Raw genomic sequence first — 20,157 nt, forward strand, 5'->3', positions numbered from 1 at the left:
GTATGGTATGTGTGGTGTGAATGCTTGTGTCGGTCTGTGTGTGTGTGTGAAAGAGTGAGGGTGAGAGGGGCATGTGGGCCTATCTGTGTGGGGGGGGGGGTATGTGGGCCTCTGTGTGTGTGTGCATAAGTGAGGGGGGTATGCGGGCCTGTGTGTGATGTGTGTGTCTGCGTGTAGGGGGTTATGTAAGCCTGTGTGTGTGTGTGTGGGGGGGGGGGCGTATGTAGGTATGTGTGTGTGATAGGTGGGGTATGTGGATGTGTGAGTTTACATGTGGGGGCCTGTGTATGTGTGTGCGTGTGGGAGGTGGGCGTGTGTGTGCGTGTGTGGGGGTATGTGGGTCTGTGTGTGGGAAGCGGGGTATGTGGGCGTGTGTGGGAGGGGTATGTGGGCCTGTGTATGTGTGTGTGTGTGTGGGGGGGGGGTATGTGGGCCTGTGTAAGTGTGTGTATTTCCAGCATTTGCACCCACCCCGCGTATGAGCTTAGCACAGGTTTGAGGTACAGTCACCAAATCACCCACTCTCTCACCTCAGCCCTCCACGGTTTGCTCCATGGACCAACGCTGCGCCGAGGAGGGTGCGTGCACACGGGAGTTAGTCTGCAGCCGCAATGCACAAATGTGCTGGAGAAACTCACTGGGAAGAAGTGAGGACTTAGCTATCATCCACGAGCCGGTGTTTGAAGACACGTTGTACCGTGTCTTCCACAGGGTTCCTTCATTCACCGACAGCTTCCCTTCGGGGTCCAGCGTGGTGTCGTCGTGCGTCGTCGCTGTGCGCGTTGACGTAGCCCGTGCGCATGACGTTGCGAATGTGCTGACGTTGGCCCGAACGGTTCGGTACTGAGGCCGGTGGCGGTTGATGGAGGCCCTTGGTGAGTGTGAATTGGTTGTCGGCCCGAGACCTCGAACAGCGAGACTGACTGACGGAGCGAGAGTAAACGCATTCAGGACGTTGTGTGGTGCAATACGGTCTCGTTGGAAGAGTGGGGGCCCGAAGAAAGCGCGACGTCCCAATGATAAGGAGGGCGGCCAAGTGAGGCGGTTACTGTGGGCCTTGAGCGCGGGTCACTGAGGCCCCTTCCACAGTCGGGCCATAGTCTGTGTGATTTACTTCGGGTACTCGTGCTATTTACCCTGGGTCCTGGTGCTTTGAGGGCATTTACCCCGGGTCCTGGTGCTTTGAGGGCATTTACGCCGGGTCCTGGTGCTTTGGGGGCATTTATCCCGGGTTCTGGTGGTTTGGGGGCATTTACCCCGGGTTCTGGTGCTTTGGGGGCATTTACCCCGGGTCCTGGTGCTTTGAGGACATTTACGCCGGGTCCTGGTGCTTTGGGGGCATTTACCCCGCGTCCTGGTGCTTTTGGGGCATTTACCCCAGGTCCTGGTGCTTTCGGGGCATTTACCCCGGGTCCTGGTGCTTTGGGGGCATTTACCCCAGGTCCTGGTGCTTTGGGGGCATTTACCCCAGGTCCTGGTGCTTTGGGGGCATTTACCCCAGGTCCTGGTGCTTTCGGGGCATTTACCCCGGGTCCTGGTGCTTTCAGGGCATTTCCCCCTGGGTCCTGGTGCTTGGCCCGTGTTTCTGGTGCTTGTGGGGTGTGGGTGCTTGTCCCGTGTTTCTGGTGCTTGTGGGGGGGGTGCTTGCCCTGTGTTTCTGGTACTTGTGGGGAGGTTTCTGGTGCTTTGAGGTTTTTTATTCCAGGCACAGATATTGTGTGCGTGAGATATTTGCATCAATCGCTGATGGTGTGCAGTATTTACCACGAGTCTTGCTATGTTTGGATTTTGCTTTGCCCCGAGCACTGGTGTGTGAAGTGCGTGGGATTTTTAACTTGAGCACGAGAGCAGTAGATGATTCAATTTCTATAATATAGTTGCACATTATCCAACTGCACGAAAACCAACAAGGTCGGGTCAGATACAGCAATGAGCTCTCTGAACCCTTCTCCATTAACAATGGCGTGAAGCAAGGCTGTGTTCTCGCACCAACCCTCTTTTCAATCTTCTTCAGCATGATGCTGAACCAAGCCATGAAAGACCCCAACAATGAAGACGCTGTTTACATCCGGTACCGCACGGATGGCAGTCTCTTCAATCTGAGGCGCCTGCAAGCTCACACCAAGACACAAGAGAAACTTGTCCGTGAACTACTCTTTGCAGATGATGCCGCTTTAGTTGCCCATTCAGAGCCAGCTCTTCAGCGCTTGACGTCCTGCTTTGCGAAAACTGCCAAAATGTTAGGCCTGGAAGTCAGCCTGAAGAAAACTGAGGTCCTCCATCAGCCAGCTCCCCACCATGACTACCAGCCCCCCCACATCTCCATCGGGCACACAAAACTCAAAACGGTCAACCAGTTTACCTATCTCGGCTGCACCATTTCATCAGATGCAAGGATCGACAATGAGATAGACAACAGACTCGCCAAGGCAAATAGCGCCTTTGGAAGACTACACAAAAGAGTCTGGAAAAACAACCAACTGAAAAACCTCACAAAGATAAGCGTATACAGAGCCGTTGTCATACCCACACTCCTGTTCGGCTCCGAATCATGGGTCCTCTACCGGCACCACCTACGGCTCCTAGAACGCTTCCACCAGCGTTGTCTCCGCTCCATCCTCAACATCCATTGGAGCGCTCACACCCCTAACGTCGAGGTACTCGAGATGGCAGAGGTCGACAGCATCGAGTCCACGCTGCTGAAGATCCAGCTGCGCTGGATGGGTCACGTCTCCAGAATGGAGGACCATCGCCTTCCCAAGATCGTATTATATGGCGAGCTCTCCACTGGCCACCGTGACAGAGGTGCACCAAAGAAAAGGTACAAGGACTGCCTAAAGAAATCTCTTGGTGCCTGCCACATTGACCACCGCCAGTGGGCTGATAACGCCTCAAACCGTGCATCTTGGCGCCTCACAGTTTGGCGGGCAGCAGCCTCCTTTGAAGAAGACCGCAGAGCCCACCTCACTGACAAAAGGCAAAGGAGGAAAAACCCAACACCCAACCCCAACCAACCAATTTTCCCTTGCAACCGCTGCAATCGTGTCTGCCTGTCCCGCATCGGACTGGTCAGCCACAAACGAGCCTGCAGCTGACGTGGACTTTTTACCCCCTCCATAAATCTTCGTCCGCGAAGCCAAGCCAAAAGAAAAAAGAAAGTAATTTGTTGCAATTCTTCAATGACCTCTTTCCATCAGGTGCCCTTGGTGTCCAGCCATCACTGCTTGGGGCTTCTCCGACTATGTACTCACAACAAATGGCTTTGGCAGCAGCAGGTCTCACCACCCAAACGCAACGGGCTATCAGCTCACACAGAGAGCAGCTCTTCAACAGCAGGCAGCAGCTGTAGCATTGCAGTGATGGCACCTTTGGTGGCCGATTCTTACCCGCGCACCTGTCCCCACGTGTGGGGAAGGATATGCTCTGAGGATATTTGGGGTGGAGCAGCTTCACTTCCTTTGTCCCGTCTGCAATGTCCTTTACACCTTCAGTGGTACATGCCACATTGACCACCACCAGTGGGCTGATATGCCTCCAACCATGCATCTTGGCGCCTCACAGTTCGGCGGGCTGCAACCTCCTTTGAAGAAGACTGCAGAGCCCACCTCACTGACAAAAGACAAAGGAGGAAAAACACAACACCCAACTCCAACCAACCAATTTTCCCTTGCAACTGCTGCAACCGTGCCTGCCTGTCCCGCATCGGACTTGTCAGTCACCAACGAGCCTGCAGCAGACGTGGACATACCCCTCCATAAATCTTCGTCCGCGAAGCCAAGCCAAAGAAAGAAAGGCAGTATAATGTTGATGTGTAATGAGAGTTATGGGACATGTCTGGTGCCATGTCTTTGACCCTGAGAGAGTTGCGTGTACCAGTCCTGCAGAGTATATATTTTGTCAACCCATCACATTTGTCTTCCTTTTCTACCTCTTTTAGTTAATGAGCTCACAGATCAAGTGAGTATTAGTGATTTCAGTGGAGAGGTGTCTCTGAGTAAATGATGTGACTCTTTGAATTTCACAAGTCTGTTCATGATTGCTCTTTTTATATTCTTAGAACAATTAATCAATAAAGGATAAACGTGATTTTTTTGATTCCTGAGTATGGCTCAGTATGGAGGACAGAAGAATCCCCCATGGACCACCCAGTTCTCTGCTGCTGTTACACAGCCAGGTCAGTGTGACTCATTTGCTACTTATTGCGCCTACACATCTACATCCATATCTCCACAAATGGCAGAAGCATGTGTTTAGTATCAACAAGAACAGGTACACAATCCTTTTTCCGGACATCTAAAATCTGGATAGCTTCAAAATCTGGCAAGTGGGGAGAGAGACTGGCAGTGCGAGTCAGGCGGGGGTTGGGGGGAGACCAGCAGTGCGAGTTGGACGGGGGGGGGGGGGGGGAAGACCAGCAGTGTGAGTCGGGCAGGGGAGGAGACTGGCAGCGCAAGTCGGGCGGGCGAGGGGGGTGGGGGGGGAGACGGCAGGGCAACTGGAAGGAGGTGGGGGTGGATACGGCAGCACAATTCGGGTGGGCTTAAATCTGGCATTCCAAAATCTGAAATTCAGAACACATTGCCCCCCAAGTGGTTCATATAAAGGATTGTGTACTTGTATACAGCTTTGACAATGCTGCACCAGTTCATCTTCAGAGTCTGTGATGATGAGAAAGAGTTTACATTCTAAGCAGTAGGGGAATTGTATCTGGTGTGAGGTTTTCCATTTTATTTCAGTTTCTGTTGAGTCAGAGTTTGAATCATTTTTTTCATGAATCATGCTGTCACTTGTTTACACTCCCTAAGCAGATGGAAGTCAAATTACACAAAGTAAAACTCCTTCAAATCTGTCATGTTAATTGGAATGAAGAGGAAAAGGAAAAATCTCCTGTTAATAAAAAATTTTAAGACTGCTCCAGAAATACTTTTGAAACTTGAATTGATTACATAAGCAAATGCTGCAACTTATTTAACATGTTATATTAAAGTATTATGTTATTACATACCCAAGTTAAGGACTGGACCCATTGCAATTAGTCTACCATCATAATTGCTCTGCAGCAGATCCAATCTCACTGGCTTTCCATTCAGCTCTGGATCACCAAGTAAGCAGTAACTCATACAGCTGCTCTTCATTGTCTACAGTTCAGCCTTCAGCACCATTAGTCCCTCAGTGCAGGTCAACATGCTCTAAACCCTGGGCCTCTGCAAATGGATCCTTGACTTACTTCTCGGAAGAACACAGTACAAATTGGAAACAGCATCTCCTTCTCGCTGGTAATCAACACAGGTGGACCTCAAGGTTGTGTGCTAAGCCCACTGTACACCCATGACTGAGTGGCTAGGCACAATTCAAATGCTATCTACATATTTGCTGATGATACTAAAGTCAGCTGAATCACGAACAGCAGTGGGGAAGCCTACAGGAGGGAGATAGATCTAGGTCAGCTCATTGAGTGATGTCACAACAGCCACAACCTTGCACTCCATGTTAGCAAAACAAAGGAGATGATTGTGGAGTTCAGGAGGAAATCAGAGGAACACAACACAAGCGTTCAGTAGTGCAGAGGGTCAAGAACTTCAAATTCTTGGGTATCAACATCTCCAAGGATCTGTCATAGAGCCTCCATGTTGATGCAATCATGAAAAAGACTAGTCAACGGCTATACTTTGTGAGGAGATTTGATATGTCACTGAAGACTCTCAAAAACCTCTGCTGGTGGACAATGGAGACCATCTGGCTGGTTTCATCACTAGTATGGCAACGTTCAGGACGATTAAAAAAAACTCGAGGATTGTTCATTTGGCCTGTGACATCATGGGCACCAGCCTTCACTCAATCAAGGACGCGGTGTCTTAAGAAAGCAGCCTCTATAGTCGGGAAAAGGGTAGAGTAGTCTTCACCCACTGCCATCAGATTGTTGAATGAACAATGAACCAAAGACACTGCCTTACTTTGACTTTTTGTGCACTATTTTTATTTATTTTGTATGGTTGTTTACTTGAATGTTTGCACCGTGATGCTGCTGCAAAACAATTTGAATTTAATTTAAAATGTTATTTTAATTTAATATTTAAAAAAAATAATTAAAAAAACTAATTTCACTTTTTAGTTTATTTTTTAATTTAATTTTAATTTTTAAATGTTGTTTTAATTTAATTTTAATGAAATCTTTTTAGAACATTTTTAAATTTTGAATTTTAAAAAAACATTTAAATTTAGACAAACAGCACAATAACAGGCCATTTCAACCCACGTCTGTGCCATCCAATTAACCTACACTCCCAGTACATTTCGAACAATAGGAGGAAACCAGAGCCCCCAGGGAAAACGCACGGAGACACAAGGAGAATATACAAACTTCTCATAGTGCAAGATTTGAACCTAGGTCCCTATCACTGGCGCTGTGAAGGCGTTGCACTAACTGCTATGCCAGCGTGCTTCATTTCATTTTGAGGCCACATAGATGGGACTCTTCAACAATCTGTGATGGCAGAGACCTTGAGTATATTTAAGATTTAAGGAATGAGCAGCAAATTGGACTTGAAGGGATGTCAGATGGGCCATAATCCTGCTGAATGGCAGATCAAATTCAAAGGGTTGAATGCCTACCTCCTATCCCTACAAATGATGTTCAATGTTGTTTTGAGGTATCGTGCAAAAATAGGCAACTGACCGGAATACTGATCTTGTTTATAAGAGGTAGTTCCTATTGTGAAGCATATAAATCAGGGGTTGCCACATATAGAAAAATATAAGGAATATTATATTAAAAAAAACAAGCAATATTAAGCCAAGCAATTTTCAACCAATTACACTGAAAGAAAATTTGTGGTTTTAGACCAGAAAAGTCCTGTGCCATCAAAAATGCATTTTCTATCAAAATAACTGTACGACACTACTGAACAGTTTAACAGTTGACATTACAGTAGTTTATTGATCTGCTCACGTATTAGAGTGGGCATTTTTTATCTGCTGCTCTTAAACTTAATTTAAATGAGTACAATAAAAATCTGGGTACAAAATAAGAACAAGAGAAAATATTAAGAAAAGGACAAGGCAGTCTCCAACATTCCTCCACATTCTGTGAATACAGTTCATGGCCCAAATGTCCACCTGAAGGACAATGTATAAATCTGTATATAAGTTACTAAAGATAGGCTATTAAAGTTAACCGATTCCTTGCATATCAAATAAATACACTTCACCATGTCATCTTCCTTCGGTTTTGCCATGTTTTAGCAACTGTCATTTTTTTAAAAAGCTGAGATAAACATTTTCATCGATGAGTCAACGTAGTTGTTATTCAAAATGGCAGTGACATCTAGTGTTGAAACTAAGAAGTGCAACGTACATTGCAATTTATTGTTAGTGACTGTATTCTAATGGGTCATCTCCATTTTATTTTTAAAATTCACCCTGGGCCACTTAACAGGCTTCAGTTGGCCTAGGGGCTGTCTGTAGTTAGGATACCCCTGCTGTAGATGATTCAATTTCTATAATATTGTTGCACCTTAAAGTAATTTGTTGCAATTCTTCAATTACCTCTTTCCATCAGGTGCCCTTGGCGTCCAGCCATCACTGCTTGGGGCTTCTCCAGCTATGTACTCACAACAAACGGCTTTGGCGGCAGCAGGTCTTACCACCCAAACGGCTACAGGCTATCAGCTTACACAGACAGCAGCTCTTCAACAGCAGGCAGCAGCCGCAGCTGTAGCATTGCAGCAGGTGGGATTTTTGATGCTCTATGGTGTTTCCAATCCACTGTCGTTCTTCCAGTTCCCACTCCCCTCCCCTCCCTTCTTGACTTCTCGGCTTTCATCTCTTCTATCTTCCCACCTTTATCCACCTATGACCTCTTACCCATTAGCCTGTGCTCTTCCATGTCCCTTTTTTCCCCACCCCCCCACTTCCAACTTTTTATTCAGCCTGTTTTTAGCTTTTACTTGACAAAGGACCACAAAACATTGGTTTCCCTTTACTTCCTATGGATGCTGCATGTCCTGCATTACATATCTCCACCACATTTGTGCATTACGTTGACTTTTCTGCAGTTGTCCTCTCACATGAATGAAGCAGTTCCCCTTTACCTGTTTTATTTGGGGTGGAATTTCAAACTGCTAGAGTTTGTGAACCTTGAAGTCATGGGGCATGCATTTTTTTAAAAAAAAACTTCATTTAATATTTTCCAAACAAAAACTTTTACAAAATCCATAATCTTTGGCTTAGCTTCACAGACGAAGATTAATGGAGGGGTAATGTCCACGTCAGCTGCAGGCTCCTTTGTGGCTGACAAGTCCGATGCGGGACAGGCAGACACGGTTGCAGCGGTTGCAAGGGAAAATTGGTTGGTTGGGGTTGGGTGTTGGGTTTTTCCTCCTTTGACAAAAGACAAAGGAGGACAAAATCCATAATATAAAAATAAGAACTACAACTAACCCCCCCCCCCCTCAACAGACCCCACAAGGGAAACATTAAAGAAAATATTTATCACAGTTTAAGATATTACTAAATTCATACATTTCAAATAAGGTGACCACATCTCAACAAAAAAGATCATAATTATCATGCAGATTGTTATTTTTTTCCATATAAACACAAAACTTAACTCATTATGCCAACGATTTATATTTATCTCAACTTCATCTTTCCAAGAAGTCGCATCATATTTACGCGCTACCGTCAATGCTAAACTCAGAAATGGTGTCTGAAACTTATCTAACCCCAAGTCCATAAATGGAAAAATGTAACCCAACAAAAAAAATTGAGATCTTATAAAAATTGAATTTTAAACAAATATTGAAGAAAGTTCCTAATTTTAAACCAAAATGATTGAACTTTATCACAAACCCAGAGTGTAAAAAAGTTCCAACACATGATTCACATCCAATACACAACTCTGAATTACTAAATCCACATTTTCTCAAGGGTTAAATATAACTGATGCAAGAAATTATAATTAATCATACTGTATCTTACATGAAACAATTAATTCACACCCTCAATACACATCATCTCCCAGTTGGCCTGATCAATATCACAAGCTAAATCATTTTCCCATTTAATCCTGGATTTATCTAAATTTATTTTATCCATAGTATCTTGTAACACATACATCTCCGAAATAAAACCCTTATCCGAAAAATGGAAATCATAAACTCAAATTTCGTTAACTTGGGAATTTTCATTTCTCTTCCAAAATTTTTTTTCACTAATGCTCTAATTTGATAATAAACAAACAGAGAATTCCCTGAAATTCCAAATTTCTCTTTAAGTTAGTTAAATGATAAAAATTTACCCTCTTCAAAACAATCCTGCAATAACTTTATTCCTTTAATCTGCTAATTTCTTTAAAATCTATTATTCCATGTAAAAGGAATTAATTTATTTTGATATATTGGAGCCTGAACCGAAATTTTAGCTTTTGAGCCTATTAATAAGTTCCTTTTAGTCCAAATCCCTAATAAGTGTTTCAAAACCGGTACATTATATCTTTGTAGTAAAACAAAATTCCATTTAAATACAAATTGATGTGGACAGGGTTTCAGTATACCAGCCAATTTTACCTTAGCCCAACTAGGGGGACATGAAACATCTAACATACGATTAATAAATCTTAATTGAGCTGGCTCATAATAATTTTGAAAATGGGGTTATTGCTAACCTTCCAAAGCATACTTCCAAGTCAATTTATGCATCACTACTCTTGCTAGTTTTCCCTTCCATAAAAAATCTCGGACTACTTTATTTAAGTCTTGAAAAAAGGATTTTGCAAGAAAACAAGGAATCGATTGAAAGGGCATGCATTTTTTTAAGCCAGTGAATATTCCTGAATGTGATTGTTGGAAGATAAAGATGTGTCATGTAAGTTTTGAGGTTGATAGGCATTTGAAGATTATTTTGCATTAGGTAGAAAATCAGAAGTACTAGAAAATGTAAATAATCTTTTTTATATATTATTATTCAAAACAGCATTGCTACATTTTACAGCAGTTGTTAATTTTCCAAAGTTTGCTTTAATTTCTCAATCAGTGGAATACACCATGGAAGACCGTCAGCAGTCGTACAGGAAGAATAAATCAATGAATTGAGGTGGAATATATTATTAAGAATGATAAAGTTATAGGCAGCGTGTGATATTTAGTGCTGTGTAAAGGACATGGAAGCACTTTATTTCTTTGATCCAAAAGAAAAATTTTGTAGATGCTGAATATTTGAAATCAAAATGTGCTTAAAATAATGAATGTCTATGGAGGTAAGATCATTCAAGATGAGGAGGAAATGGGAGAAGAAAGTAGTTATTAGAAAAGGCCTGAGAAAAATGAATACTAGAAATGAGTATTGCAATTGCTGAAAGTCCTAATTTGCTGAAATTGTTTAACTGTTTGTTAGGCCTTGAAGCTTGTAATGTGCCCCATTTAGTTGGAAGATGGTGGTGGTACTTTGAGTTTGCATGCAGTGATGGAGGCTAAAATGAGAAAGATAATTGGAGAAACTTGGAGTCAAACTTGTAAAAGGTGAAAGATGTTCTACAAGCAAGTACCCAGACTGCATTTGATTTTCTCAATGTAGAGGATACCACTTTGTCAGCCATAAATGCAAAATGACCAATATGAAATGCAAAAATTGGATGAAGTATGAGAAACTTGTTGCTTCACCTATGCGATAGAATGGACGAAGAAAGTGGAGACCATTCCATCGTATCTTGATATGCCACGGAGAGAATGTTGCGATGTCAGGAGGTGGTCACACACCACGGCAAAGCCACCCGCTTTCTTGTAGTTATAGGCAGAGCTATCCACAAACTAACAAGGTTGTTGATGCCATTGAATAGGTTTTTTTAATGTTTCTTGTTGGAATTTGTCATTGCCTGTTATTTTTTGAAATGTTACTTGCCACTTATCATCTCACTTATGACCATTGCATTCAACATCAAGCCCTTGTCATCCCATCCATCTGAACAACTTTAATTCCACATCAAAGTAATATGGGAACCTGCACAAGTCCAAGCTAGGTGTTTCTTTTTGGAGATAGATGGGGCATTTTGTTGAATCTCCTCTGATCTCTGTTACCTTTTTGGATATCCTGACCATAACGATACTGCTTCCAGCTTTCTTGTTGAACTGGAAAATTTCATCACCTTTAATAAATCTACCTCCTGTCACCTTCGTTTGTCTACCTCAACTCCTCTTGAAATCCTTTTTAAGAGAATGGTGCTGATGACCAATATGAATTACAAACCCATGGGTTTCTACAGCAAATGTGATTGTACTTCTTCCATTTTGCTTCCTGCAAAATTCCATTGAATTTTCTTTGTCACCAGTTTTGGTGCTACCATGCTTGCCTTGTATTGTTGATTTTTCACCCAAAATCAGTTGTTATCCTCACTTTCCACTAGTTTGATTTCTTAAGCCACCCTCTACCCTAACACAAACCTCACCTTGCATTCTCTCCTCCTCTCCCACCTTCCTGTGTAGTAAAATGTCTTATTTCTAACTTTTCCTAGTTTTGATGAAAGATCATTGACCTGAAATATTTACTCTCTCTCCACAGATGGCACCTCACCTGCAGTAGCATTTTTAGTATTAAAGAGATGTTCCAAATATTGATTAGATAACAGCGTCAAACCTGTAGGTGAAAGCTTTTTGACTACATGATGTTGACATCTCACGTGCATCCTGAGTTGCACATGGAAAAAAAGGCAGCAGGGCAATATTAGATTTTGTCCTTCCAAACATCCTTGATATTGGCTAGGAAATAAATTGAGCTATATAATTAGCAGGATGAGTGATACTAGTATTCAGTTCAGGGTAATTTAATCATAAATGTGTTGCCACTCGATTTGAACTCTGCTTTAACCAAATGCTTAAATTACATCACTGGTAGGACACCGTGGTTTGTCGTTATTTATTGCGCAACTGATGCTAAAATGACCTGGCATGGTAATTACTTCAGAATTCTTTAATTAGCTTATGAAAAATCTTGGATTTTAGGGTGATGACCAGATATAATATACTTCTGTTTAATGTTTCCCACTCTCAAATGAGGTGTTTCATTCAAAGCGTGATCTCTGGCCAATTAAACACCTCCCACGAGTTGTCTGCTTGAAACTAACACGTTCCATTCCATTTTCCTCTTGTTTTACATCTGTCCTTAATGCCCTACACAATTTTGTAACTACTTTGCAAGAACTATCAGGACAGAGTATCTAAACAAACTGAAGATAAACTTAAGGTATGTGGAGCCCTTAATGGGGGGGAGAGAGAGAGAGAGAGACAGGAAGCACCATTTGAATGTCTGCTTGAGGCTAATTTTGAGAAAACGTTTCCAGTATAATTTTTTTCCTCATCATTGTGTGATAGAAGGGATGCTGCTGGGAGTTTATTGCGATATTTCATGGGATATGGATAAAGATGGCAGGGAATGTTGATACCTTCCTCCTCCTGGATTTTACAGTGCTGTCTGTTTTATTTTCAGCAATATCAGCAACCCCAACAAACCCTTTACAGTGTTCAGCAACAGGTCTGTATAATTTAAATAATTCTTGGAACTCTTGAATGAGTGAAGCAGTTTGCAGATGTTGATACTGTGAGATTATTTCAGGGAAGGGTTATGCTTTTCAATTAATTTTCATCTAATAATTTCATCAGAAGTTTATAAAGTTTGTATTCTGTGGACTCAGGAATAAAATAATGTATGATGCGTTCAAACTTGCCTCATTACATGCAAGCCAGAACTTGACACCAGCTGAAGTAAACACCCAATATTCAGGATCCTTTACCTCCGAATACAAAAATCATTCAGAGCAGTCATTCTCAACTGGTGTCCTACAACACTCCCACCTCCCCCTTCCCCCCAAACTCAATCCCCAGGGGGCCACAGTGCATTTAAGTCAAAGCCTTGTTTTCATTTCACCTCATATAACAATTTTTTTTTGTTTTTTGAGGTAGTCGGTTAAAGTGCAGAAGAAACCAGAGCTTAACTGCTTCACAGGGAAGGGGGCCCATAAAATTTGAGCTAAGTCTTGGGAGGGAGGGGCCATAACCGATAAAAGGTATCTTGAGTTATTTGTGGTTTAGAGTTGTTTATGGTTACCAGCACCTGAGTGCTCTGTATTTTTCTTTTTCACTATTGTGCCTCTTTTTCATGAACAAGTTAGGGTGAGACAATTAATCTTCACCTCATGGAGAGTAAATCATGACCTCAAGGATTGCATTATATGACCTATTTAAATTTGCAGAGCCCTCTGATATGTGGTGTGGCAGCCTATGGAGAGTGCTTCCTTGCGGGATGTCACATTCAATTGATCAACAGTGATGAGAGGTCATCGTCATTGTCGGTTTCCTTGATGATGTATAATTCGTAAAAATTTGGCTCAACTCTTTCCTTCAAACTATTCTCCATTGATCAAATTCCATGCGCTACCTTGTCCAGTATTACTAGAACAGAAGTGACAGTCTGAAAGTATGTTGACCACATGAACATGATGTTCCATTTATAAACAAGAGGCTTTGCTTTGGGTCCCGATTTTATAAACAAAATGTTAAGATTGCCACATTGCGCCTTAAAACAGTTATTGAATGATTCTTTCTTTACATTCAAAGTAATAGGTAGTGGGGTGTAATTATTGACCAAAGAAGAGAAAAAAACATAAATGCTGGAGAAACTCAGCAGGTCAACAGTGCCTTGATAAAGGGCTCAAGCCTGAAACGTTGGTGATGTATCTTCACCTTTGCTACATAAAGGCACTTTGACCTGCTGAGTTTCTCTAGCATTTGTGTGTTTTTTCACTTATCCACAGTGTCAACAGAATCCTGTGTTTTACCTCTGATTATTGACCAATGTTCCTTTCGAAAACAGATGGCTTGAGAACAAAGTCCTGTGGTTGTAACTCCTTGTTGTCACTGGTGAGCAAACAGCACTAACCATTCATTTCACTTGCCCAGAAACACTTTGCACCTGGGCTTGGTCCTGGTGAAGGACAGTGTCAGAACAACCACAAGGAATGAGCAGCAAGTGGATCAAAAAGGGGAGAGATAGGAGATTTAAAAAGAACTCTGGCGGACATACATTATTGAAAAATACATAGTGTAGGATGTAATAAAAAAAATAATTTGATGGCTATCAACAAATGGAACAGCTCCTTCCTTTCCCAGGTATCGTCAAAGGCAGCATCTTCCTAATTACCTCTGCAATCTGCCTCAGTGGTTCACTCCATTCTAAGCAATAGGGTGATGAAATCGCCATATCCCGGAGGTTCCTGCACATCAGCGATATCAGTCGGGTGATCGCCATATCCCGGAGGTTCCTGCACATCAGCGATATCAGTCGGGTGATCGCCATTTCCCGGAGTTTCCTGCACATCAGCGATATCAGTCGGGTGATGAAATCGCTATTTCCCGGAGGTTCCTGCACATCAGCGATATCAGTCGGGTGATGAAATCGCCATTTCCCGGAGGTTCCTGCACATCAGCGATATCAGTCGGGTGATCGCCATATCCCAGAGGTTCCTGCACATCAGCGATATCAGTCGGGTGATGAAATCGCCATTTCCCGGAGGTTCCTGCACATCAGTGATATCAGTCGGGTGATCGCCATATCCCGGAGGTTCCTGCACATCAGCGATATCAGTCGGGTGATCACCATTTCCCGGAGGTTCCTGCACATCAGCGATATCAGTCGGGTGATGAAATCGCCATATCCCGGAGGTTCCTGCACATCAGCGATATCAGTCGGGTGATGAAATCGCCATATCCCGGCGATTAATAAGGCTTTCTCCCTTATTATCAGTCACAGTTACAATTTTCCTGGCCTCTGGAACTATTCCCGACAATAGTGACTCCTTCTCTTGCAGTCCAGCGCCAACTTGTTTCTCCCAGCTTATCTGCATCCCCCATGACCACCACCACCACATCCTTGGGTTTTTACATTGCCTTCCCCAACTCGTGTTGAAATTTTCACTCTACATCTGGGTGCTATGTAGTCATCTGTATGTAATTCCCATCAAGGTTGTTTTACCCTTGTAGTTTCTCAACTCGCCTCCTATGAAGATTCTTCCTCCGATCCTCTGTCCCTTCTTGCTAAGGATTTTCCCTACTCCCTTTTCCCAACTGCTTGTCTTTCAATCAACAGTGTATCCTTAGGTGTTTACTTTTAGCTGTGATCCTCCTTCATCTACGTCTCTGTGATTACCACAATGTCATACCCGCCGTATGCATTTTAAAATACTTTCATTCCTGAGTTCACCACCCTTCTCGCTTTTGCCTCTGTGTGGCCTGAGTTTACATTTTTATCTATTTCTATATTTTCTGTCCTCTCTTTTATTCTGGAGTCTTCAGTCACCTCTCCTGAACTCTCTAACTTTATCCATAATTTTTTAATCTGTTGAACCTACCTCCCTTCTGTTTAGTTTATTGCGAATAAGGATCTAAATCTGATGGCCTGTGAAAATTAATCTTAACCCAAGGACTAGCTTTTGATTATTTTGAGAAACAGATATTTTCTCCACAACTTGCTCCAACTCAATCATCTATAAAGGAGATGTGTTTAGACATTTATGCTAAAATTTGCAATGTCTGGACAGTTACCTGGACACTGTTTATGCTGTGAGTTTAAACTTGTGTTGGGCTTGTTGAATGACCAATCTCTACATTCTGAATTTTGGTGTCCAAGTTTGGGCAGAGACCTTCGAGCAAGCTGGTAATATTCAACGTCATCTACTTCAGTTCATGAAATCATTACTCTTGGATCAAAATAAGTGCTGCTAATTAGATATTGCAATTGTAAAATATGAGAGCCTGGAGAATCCTGTTGATTATTTCAATACAGTCATTTGAATAATTAAGAAATTGATGCAAATTTTAACTTTTCCCTTCTCTTTAGTTGCAGCAGCCCCAGCAAGCCTTGCTTTCTCAAGTAAGTTTACTGCTTATTTTTATACTATGGAGTGAGTGAGCTTAATTTCATAAGTATCATTAGTTACTTCATTATTGATGTTTGAGTATTTTAATCATCAATCACTTTCCTATCATAACTTGAAATCAAAAAGAATAACTGCAGATGCTGGAAATACTATTGTGACATTATTCTGGTCATGCTTGTGTCCAAACCACACATGCCTAAAACTGCAACATTTCCTCCTTTACCACAGATCACAACATTCATCATAATTTGTATTCTTGCAGATGTCACTTTTTACCAAAAATGTTGTGATTGTGCACATTTTATAAAGAATATAATGTTCTTCAGACATGTGGGCTGCCTTTCAAAATCCTATGCAAATTATTGTATTTGATTATACTCAATACAAATTATTTTCATGTATTGAAATTGTTTCTTGTAAATTCTGCTTTGGACCCACTTGTTGAAGAAGATTTAAATTTTCTCTGGAATGGAGCTCCATGGCACTGATTTCTACCTGATAATCCACCCAAATATCCACTCACCAAGTACAAGAAAATAAATTGTTGACAAACTTTGAATCATGGGTGTTGATATGGGTTCTCCTTGGTCAATTCTGCTCATGGATTCACCCAACTAATTTTCATCTGCATTTTCCAGCAGTTCTCCATGGATCCTCATCAGGACTGATAACTGGCAGTTTTTTCTGATTATCCACTGTTAAATCAGTGGTTTAAAGGGTCTTTCTTTGTTTCTGCCATTCTCGAGCCAAAATCCATTGATGTTGTGCAGCTTTGGAGATATATGTGGCATCTTATTGTCTTCACTTAGTCTTGTGCTGTGGAGTGCATTATCTGCTAAACCTTCAAACTTTTATAAGGAGATGTTAATATTGTCAAATAATATACTTTCCATGAAATTTGACTCACTTTGCAAAATTGAATTATTTAACATTCTTTCCTGGTGACATATATCGGGCATATATGTTAAACAGTGCACTGATGTCAAAAAGAAGGTAAACAAGGAGTCTGCAGATGCCTGAGAACTAGAATAATACATGAATGTGCTGATGGACTCATCAGGTCATGCAGTATCTGAAAAGCAATAGACAGTTGATGTTTTGGGCCTCAGCCCTCACCAGAGATGCAAAAAATTAAAGCAGATGCCTGAATGGGAAGGGAGTAGAGCACCCACTCCCACACCATCATGGGCCTTATCACTTCCAGAACCTCTAACCTCATTATTACTGTGCTCAGTTCCATCTCCTACTCCAGATCCACAAACCCATCTTTCCCCAATGAACTCATTGTTTCTGCATGTGCCTGCACTAATGAACTGTCTTGATTTCATTTTGCCTCCTTGGTCCAATCCTTCCCACCTACATCTAGGATACCTCACATGTTCTCCGCCATTTTAACAGCTTTAATTTCCTTGTCTGAACCTCCTAATTGCTGCCGTGAATGTCCAGTCCCTATACTCTTCCATTCCCACAAGAAAGGCCTCAAGACACACCACTTCCTGAATAACACACCCAACTATTCTCCCACCATCGCCCACTTCCATATGCCAGAACTTGTACACTCACTTCTTCTTGCTCATCCCACTTTCTCCAAATCAAATGTACTAATAATGGGTCCCATCTATGTCAATTTTTTTGTTGGCTATGTGGAAGAATTCATGTTGCAAACCTATACAGGCCGGACTTGCAGACTCTTTCTCTTGCTATGGTGGTGACCACATTGATGCTGCCTCCTGCACCATGTGAACACCTTAACTTCATCAAGTTTGCTGCCAACTTTCACCCTGCCCTTAAATTCACTTGTCCATCTCTGGTAACTCTTGTTTTCACAATGTCTGCCTCCATTTTAGGAGGTGAACTATCTTCAGGCATCTGCTGACACCTACATCTCTTCCTACCCTGTCTCCTGCAAGGAATCTCTCAATTCCTCTGTCTCTGCTGTATCTGCTCCCAGGAGGAGACCTTGCATTCCAGGACATATGAGATGTCCTCCTCCTTCAGTAAACATGGCTTCCCTTCTGCCATGTATTCACCCTTCACCTGCTCCTTCCTCTCAAAATGTAACAAAGATCGGATTCCTCTCTTCTTCACCTACTACTCCACCAGCCTCCACATCCAACTTTGATGAAGGGCTCAAGCCCAAAACGTCGGTTATATATTTTTATCTTGGCTGCATAAAGGACACAGTTTGACCAGATGAGTTTTTCCAGCATTGTGTTTTTACTCTGCATCCAAATGTTCTCTGTAATTTCCACCACCAATGTGACCTCACCACCAGACATATCTTACCCTCCCCTCTCCACTTTATGTGGGGATCGCTCTCTCTGTTCACTCCTCCCTTCCCACCAATCAGCCCCCCTTCCCCAAAATAAAATCCAGTGCATGTGTGACCACAAGTAATGCTACATTTGCACCTATGTCTCCTTGCCTAATACCATTCGGAGCCCAAAATAGTACTTCCAAGAGAGGTGACACTTCAATAAATGTGTGGAGATCATTTACTTGATCTGGTGCAGCCCGCTCTATGTTGGGGAGATTGGATGCAGATTTGGGATTGCTTTATTTAGCACCTTCATTCTCTACTGCAACAGCGAAGACTTCCCAGTGATTAGCCATTACAGTTTCAGATCCTATTCCATAATGACGTGTCTGTCTGTGGCTTCATGTACTGCCAGGTTGAGGCCACATGGAGAACCTGGAGAGACAATACCTTCTATTCCATTTTGGAAGTCTGCAACCAAATAGCTAAATAGCATCAGTGTTGACCTTCAATTTCCAGCAACTACCCCGCCACCCCCCCCAACTTCTCTTATTTTCTTCCCTTCTCCTCCCTCATTTTCCATCGTCTCTGCCTTTTTACTTTTTTCCCCAGCCCATCGCTACACGTTTCTTCCTCCAGCTCCCCACCCCTTCCCTTTTCTCCAAACAGAGCATCTTTCTGTCCTTTGCTCCTCCCCCTTCCCCACCATCCTCTCTTCCAATTTGAGCATCTGCTTATTTTGCATTCCTGATGAAGGCTGAGGCCTGAAACATCGACTGCTTTCCATTGGATGCTTTGTGACTTGTTGGGTTCCTCCAGCATTTTGGTGCATTGTTCTAATATGTCAAAATGTAATTTACCAGATTTTATGGAGTTAAAGATGCAGAAACCTTAATTCTTCAAACCCTACAACTTTGAAATATTTTTGACCCAATTCACCTCGAGGTTATTGCATTCTGTGTTTTTTAAAGCCTGGAGTGGCTCTACCTACAAGCCTCAATGCTCCACAGACAACAGCACAAATCACTGTCTCTTACCCAACACCACGGTCTGCCCAGAAACAAAATCAACCGCAGAAGCAACGAGTCTTCACCGGGGTTGTAACTAAACTTCATGATACATTTGGATTTGTGGATGAGGATGTATTTTTTCAGCTGAGGTATGTGCTTTATCTTTAACCTGCACAAGAAATGAACAGAAGAATACTGTAAACTCCTCCACCCTCAAGCCTGTTCTGTCACTTAATTTAGATCATGGTTAAATGCTTAACGACTTCCAAGTTGGCTGTAACAACTGGTGCTGAGAAAAATCCATATTTCAGTAGACTTGTGATGAGATGCTTTATGATATTTCTAAAATCCCAGCTCTGTTCATAAATTTCTACACCTCTGCTATAGACTCCTGTGGTTGTAAGTTTCCTTCCATCTTTTAAATCCTATAATTATCTGATAGATTATTCCTTGATATTCTGTGCTCGAGAGCAGAAATTTGTGTAACCTATACATATTATGTCCTCTAAGTGTGAGGCAACATTCACATGTATTTAGTTAAACCGTCTCGAAGATGTATCCTGTCTGACAAATGGATGTAACTAGAGCTGCAATAATGTAAAAAAAACAGAAACTCCATAGGTCAAAACGGCTTTTCTTTTTGCATCTGAACCATCCATTAGTAAAATTATGTTTAATAAGTTTGCAAATGACACCAAAATTAATAGTATAGTGAAGTCAGAAGATTCTTTTAAGGTTACAACAGGATATTGATCAATAGGGAATGGAAGGGCAGGTGGAATTTAATTTCAGATAAATATGAAGAGATACATTTTGAGACATTAAACTGGGCCAAGGCATGGACAGTGAATAGAATGTAGAACTGTGCAACATGGGAACAAGCCCTTTAGCCCACGTTGTCTGTGCTGACCATGTGGCTAACTTAAACTGCACAACTGCCTGTATGTGGTCTCTCCCTCCATTCCCTG

At 42.3% G+C, this 20,157-nt stretch overlaps 1 protein-coding gene across 2 annotated transcripts in view; it reads left to right on the forward strand.

The window, feature by feature from the left end:
• The first annotated feature begins 786 nt into the window (after nt 1-786).
• The window catches only part of ccar1 (cell division cycle and apoptosis regulator 1), a 100,134-nt gene continuing 80,763 nt past the window's right edge, over nt 787-20,157 (forward strand). For both annotated transcript variants that reach the window (XM_069900841.1, XM_069900842.1), the window contains exons 1-6: nt 787-875; nt 4,058-4,174; nt 7,559-7,728; nt 12,478-12,522; nt 15,883-15,915; nt 19,151-19,338. In XM_069900841.1, the coding sequence (XP_069756942.1) occupies nt 4,105-4,174; nt 7,559-7,728; nt 12,478-12,522; nt 15,883-15,915; nt 19,151-19,338 (506 nt within the window). In that variant the 5' untranslated portion in view covers nt 787-875; nt 4,058-4,104. The remainder of the gene's footprint in view (nt 876-4,057; nt 4,175-7,558; nt 7,729-12,477; nt 12,523-15,882; nt 15,916-19,150; nt 19,339-20,157) is intronic.

The sequence above is a fragment of the Narcine bancroftii genome, chromosome 10 (genome assembly GCF_036971445.1).
Source record: "Narcine bancroftii isolate sNarBan1 chromosome 10, sNarBan1.hap1, whole genome shotgun sequence".
NCBI classification, from domain to species: domain Eukaryota; kingdom Metazoa; phylum Chordata; class Chondrichthyes; order Torpediniformes; family Narcinidae; genus Narcine; species Narcine bancroftii.